This window comes from Odontomachus brunneus, unplaced genomic scaffold (genome assembly GCF_010583005.1).
Source record: "Odontomachus brunneus isolate Ranch 3 - 2012 unplaced genomic scaffold, Obru_v1 Obru_scaffold_007, whole genome shotgun sequence".
Taxonomy (NCBI): domain Eukaryota; kingdom Metazoa; phylum Arthropoda; class Insecta; order Hymenoptera; family Formicidae; genus Odontomachus; species Odontomachus brunneus.
This window is the reverse complement of record NW_022639457.1, coordinates 2,652,695-2,658,873: the sequence shown is the minus strand read 5'-3', so window position 1 is coordinate 2,658,873 and position 6,179 is coordinate 2,652,695. Positions and strand designations below refer to the sequence as shown.

At 40.4% G+C, this 6,179-nt stretch overlaps 1 protein-coding gene across 1 annotated transcript in view; it reads right to left on the bottom strand.

Moving 5' to 3' along the window:
- LOC116853891 (neurotactin) overlaps window positions 1-6,179 on the bottom strand; it is a 41,650-nt gene that overhangs the window by 31,011 nt on the left and 4,460 nt on the right. The window contains exon 2 of the mRNA XM_032835210.1: window positions 3,372-3,596. Coding sequence (XP_032691101.1) covers window positions 3,372-3,584 — 213 coding nt within the window. The 5' untranslated portion in view covers window positions 3,585-3,596. The remainder of the gene's footprint in view (window positions 1-3,371; window positions 3,597-6,179) is intronic.

Sequence of the window (6,179 nt, the reverse complement as noted above, 5' to 3'; positions counted from 1 at the left end):
AGAGAGAGAGAGAGAGAGAGAGAGAGAGAGAGAGAGAGAGAGAGAGAGAAAGCTGTTATATGAATGGGACAAAAGGAAGAAAAGAATCGAAAAGTGAAAGAAGAATGGTTCCTAGAGCAAAGTGGCGGCCGTCACTTTCTTTCCCAATTAAACGATTAATAAGGCGAATTAAGTCGATTAGGGAGAAGAGAGCCGGCCGGCCGGGCGCGCAAAAGCGCGCTGTCGGGCCGTCAGTGCGGATTTCCTTCACGTCGTCGCAGAGACGTTGTCGTCGGCTAAAAGACGAAGCGAGACGAGGCGAGAAACGAAATGACAACGGGGAATGGGGAAAAGAGAGACGATGAAAAGTCGTCGACTCGACTTGTGCTGCCGACGACGATGCTGCATTATCGTCGCGCGAGTCAATGAATCGCGAGTCCCTGGCGCATTTTCCGTCCGATCGCCATCAGAGCTCGTCGAGTCGCGTGGAAAGAAAGTTTGAAAAAGCTCACGATCGATCGACCGTCGGGGCCGAGACGGCGCGACGACGAAACTAATTCAATTATCGCACGACGCCGTTGCAGCAAATGCAGTGTGCGTGTGACAAAACAATAGTGATTTTTATTATTATTACGATCGCAAACATTTCCCGACTCGCGTCGGCGAGTTGCTGCCGCCACATGGGTTACGCGCGAGACTGTTTTACGGCAACAGTATGCTGACAGTGAAAATAAAGAGACGCGGGATAGGCAAACATCGAGGGTGTGATGGAGCTAAGCAACACAAACTCGCACGCCTACACTCTCTCGAGCGGATTTTACGCTGAGGAGATTTCTCGTTTTATATATCTGTGGAAGAAAGGAGCCGCATTCTATCGCGGTATATCTCGCGTTGCGTTCGTTTATTGCGCCCGATCGACCGACCTTTCAATCCCATTCCATCGGAATAACTCATCGGTAAACACCAAATAACGTTAGCGCTACATTAGCCCTTCGAGCATACACATCTTAAGGAGAAACATCAAGGGCGCACAGATGCAAATTTGCCACGATTCTTTCGCCGACTTATAATTCCGAATTAATTTTTTTACTCTTTTTTAATATAAGAAGATCGGAAATTGGGATAATTATTTTTGGATAATAATGATAAATTATATTTTTCTTTGTGTCGAATCATGTGAAATATATTAATCCAAATTATCTTTGTTAACTTATCATTGGTTTTAACGCTGTATAATAATGTTAAGATTTACATGTCAAACTTGAAAATATTTTCAAAACAGGAGTGTTCTTTTTTCTGTGCGGATTGCCACAATCTCTCGGACGTTCTTTTCATTCTATCAAAGTTAATTTTATATAAAGTTCTATAAAATCAAATTTCACAAATTCTATATAAAATTCGAAAAAAGTATTTCATAAAATTCTATAACATATAGAATTTCACTGTATCGAAATTAATTCTGTAAAATCCACAATAAAATAAACTGACGCGATTCCGCGATGCTGTTTCCCTCGAACATCACGCACTTTCGATACGGAAATATGCTGCGGAAATAAAGGACTGGACAGGACACATTTCACATTCAACTCGAAAGTGAAATTCTTGTTTATGCAAAGAGAAATATTCGTTGCGTACCGATTCGATCGTCCTTTTTATGTTTTTTTTCGCAACGTTGCCATAGAAGCTCGTTCACAAATGATGAGGTAATTCGCTTCGCGAAACGATAAGTAAAGCCCCCATAGTGCGCGCCACCGAAGGGTGCTCGCAGGCCCGTAACGATTTTTTTTTTCCTATCGTTAAGCGGGGTGACGTCAAGCGTCGCACCTGGTATTGATTAGACACATTGCATACTACAATAATGAGAAACGAACAGAGAGAGAGAGAGAGAGAGAGAGAGTGAGGAGAGAAATGAACGTTACACTCCATCGAGCTCGACTCCTTTTTCGTCGCAAAATCGATTAGTCGAGTGCAATTAAGTGAGAAACAGTGGCGATCTCTTGCAGGATACGCCGTCAGTTTTTCCCAAGAGCTTAACCCAGACGATTTTCCTTCGAACCCCGTTTTATCAATACTGCAACGTGATCCGCGTCGCATTATTCAAATGTTCGCATACATCGCCGTCTGACATTTTTATCACACCTCTCCGCGATCCCTTCGCAGACGCGAAACGCCAATTGCAACAATCGCAATTATCCGCAAATGTCATTTCGCAGTGGAAATGCCTATGCTTCGAGCCGTTGATGCAAAAGGTGACGCAATCTCGAAACAATAGATAGATCCGCTTGCGGCGCGCCGCGCTATTTCCACACCTGTCGTGTGTAAAACGAAACAAACGCGATGTGTGGTTTCTGCGCGAGGAAAATAACGAAGACAAAATGGCAGAAAGCTGCGAAAGGGGACGAGAGAGAAAAAGAGAGAGAGAGAGAGAGAAAGTGAAGGGGAAGGAGAAAGAGAGGAAAAGAATGAACCTGATATCGAACGATCGATGCCGTAGTCGCGCTGTATTGTCTTGCTCGAGTAGATCCCTTCGCTGTGCGAAGTACGAGCAAAGTATAGAGGAAAACGTTCAGTAGTCGGCACTCTACCTTTCCCAGCACTCTTGCGCGGATATTATCAGATGTTAAGGTGTACGGAGACTTAAGTGGAACAAACAAATCCCAATAAAATGAAAAAAACGAAGAGCTTTTAGATTAAGAAAGATAAAAAGTAAAAAAGGACAATATGAGTCTAATTTCGCAGTTGTTGTAATCGATCATTGTGATTAACAAAAAGTTTAATTTAAAAATAGTCGGAACATTGCGACATACCGTAATAAATAACACAAATAATAAATAATAATTATTAAATAATTAATAAACCGTCATACACTTTAATCTACATATATATAAAATAGCGAACGTCTGTCTGTTTGTCTATCTGTTCTCTGTACATTCCTAAACACTTTGACCGATCTGGACTAAAAGTTAAGTTTTAGCTCTTGTGACATTCAAAATTTTAAATTATTTCTTGATAAAATTACAGCTATTCATAAATAAATTATATATATATATATATATATATATATATATATATATATCTTTATCTACTTATAATATTTTTAACCCCATCAATAGCTATGTATATACAATCTTATCAAAAAATAATTCAAGATTTCGAATGCTACGAAATGAGTCTAAAAACTCATGAGGCCGCTCCCTTTGTACAGTTAAATTCTGTAGGACCCTGCGGAAAATATAATCCACATGAAGCATCCCAGACACCCTCATTCTGATTTCATCCCCTTGACATTATGTACCAGCCCGAACAACGCCGGGTAGTTTTAGCTAATTATCTGATAAAATTTGATAAAAGCCGGCTATTGTACGTTTTCGTCTGCGATGCGTCTCACGTACCTTGCATGGTTCCTTGCTCTTCGTACGGCAGAATCCGGGCATCTTGATGCCGCCGATCGGTATCTTCTTCTTGGGTTTTTGCTCCTCGGAATCGAGATCCGGCGCGGGTGCGGCACCGGTGTGCTTCGTGTTCTCCGCGTTCAGCATCTTCTCCCTCTCCTCCTCGGCGATCTCTTTCTTGTCCATGCTTTTGTTCTGATCTGCTTGACTCATTCTTCTCCGCGTCTGAAATCGAGAGCGAAGGCTCGTTAGTTTCGCACGGAATCGTTCGACGCGTGTTGGGCTCGACGCACACTTGGACCTGGTTCTAACAGCGCAATGCATTAGAGCGAAAGTTCAACGGCGAAGATGAGACGCTTGACGTCGAGAATGAGACGTTTGTTTGTTTAACGCCAAGATCGAGGGTCGAGAGATCGCGGATGATCGCTCGGCGGATTTTCGTCGAGAGAAAATCGTCCTCAAGTTCAACTGAAAGATTGCACGTCTGGGACGCGCTGTGCAGCAATCACGTTCAATTGTCATTCGAGCACTTGGACGACGGTACAGTGGATGGTCTCTCCTCTTTCGCCTCGAGCTTTCGCCGCGCAAATCTGCATCTTTCGATATAGCTGTCAGACTGTTATCTACCCCGGCCCGAAATGATGACATTTATTTCATAATACGAACAGAAATCTCGTCAAGTTCGTGATTTTCCATAGCACCTTGTCAAGGATTCTTCCGATTGCGCGACGCGGAGCAACTCCATCGAGTCCGTTGACGAGAACTTTTGTTTATTCGCGTATTTTTACCTGTACGACGAGAATCGATACCTTTCGCCTTGAAACATAACACTGCGAAATACACAAACGTGCGGGGAATAGCGTGCGCGCGGAAGCGTGACGTAACGCACAAGTGAAACTTGCTTCTAGAAACGTGCATAGCTTCCGCTTCACCGGTCTTCGCATTGACGAACTGCCGAGACAGGAGACACCGAATGTTACTTTGTACGCAAGAGGTGCCATGAAAGGGACGCGTAAACAAAGGAACACTGCAATTGTTAGAAAGATGGAACGTATTCAAGCAACAAATAAAAATATAAATATTCAAGCAATATTTTAATGTTGTGACAATACTGACGCATGAACAATCGCGCCTAACTTCGCACCGCTGTCGTTTCATACGTGGCGACAATACTGAGTTCTTTCAGAATGTCAAAGAAGAATAAAAAAGATAATGCATGTAGAACTAGTGATAAGATTGTTATCACTGCCGATTATTATTTTTCAGCAATTGACGTTTCCAAAATGACTAATGAAGATTAAAATAGTCCATTAATTTATTCACTATTTTATCTTGAACAAAAATGTTCCTTTCACGCCACCTCTTCCTTATACAGGGTGTCCCAGATCGTCTTTACAATCTCTTGTGAGGACGTAGAGTAGATTGAGATGAACACAAAAAAGTTCCGTACCATTTTACGATATTCGCAATAATAGTTAAGATATTAATTAAAGAAGATTGGTGAATGATCACGCGCGATATGGTAGATGAGCTGGCACCGTCTACAGTTGTATACACTGAGAAAAAATTTACTAAATTTCAAAAAATGTTTGTTTAGATAGTACAGTGAAGATTTGTTTAAATTAATTATTTTCTAAAATTAAATAAAGAGGTTTTAAATATAAATTTGTTTCTTCAATTTTTGAAAATAATTATTTAATTTAAACAAATATCTTCACAGTACTATCTGAACAAACGTTTTTTGAAATTTAGTAAATTTTTTCTCAGCGTGCTTATATATTAAGTCAAACTGAAGAAAAAGGTCCTCTACCACTTTGCAAATGACCACGTAGATTTTTAGATATTAATTAAAGAAAATTGTTACATGATTGTGTATCACATGGAAAAAAAAATGTTGTTTAAATTAACCAAATATCTGGTCGAATATAAAAGACCCAGAAATCCCGATTGAAGTAAACCGAATTCTGTTTAAGTTAACAAGATTTTTGGTAGACTAACCAAACATGTCTGGTTATTTAACCAAATATATCTTTTAATCTCTGGTTAAATAATCAGACATGTTTGGTTAGTCTACCAAAAATCTTGTTAACTTAAACAGAACTCGGTTTACTTTAATCGGAATTTCTGGATCGTTCATATTCGACCAGATATTTGATTAATTCGACCAGATATTTGGTTAATTCAACCAAATCTTTTTTTTCTCGTGCACAATGCACAAATTTTCTTTTATTAATATCTAAAAATCTATGTGGTCATTTGCAAAATGGTAGAGGACTTTTTTGTTCAGTTTGATTTAATGTATGAGTATACGACGGCAGACGGTGCCACTGCAGCTTATCTACCATATCGCATGTGATCATTCATCAATCTTCTTTAATCAATATCTCGACTATTATTGCGAATATCGCAAAAAGCTATGGGACTTTTGTGTTCATCTCACTCCGCTCTACATTCTCACGAGAGATGGTGAAGGTGATCTGAGACACCCTGTAGAAGCACTTCTGACTATTAACTGGAAATCGATATTTTTATAGAGAAAGAGGAACCGATATATATATATCTCTCTTCCGAGTCACGATTGCCAATTTCCATGGTAGCCCGAAATTGATTTTCGATAGATTGATCCCCAGATCTTCGTATGCGTCGCAAGGTTTCAATAATTGCATTTCGAACCGGCGAGTAGCCAGACACGGTGAATAATGCATCATGACGATTTATGGTCGGACGTGTATCAAACGTGCGTCTACGCGAAACGTCGCACGAACTCTCTCTCTCTCTCTCTCTCTCTCTCTCTCTCTCTCTCTCTCT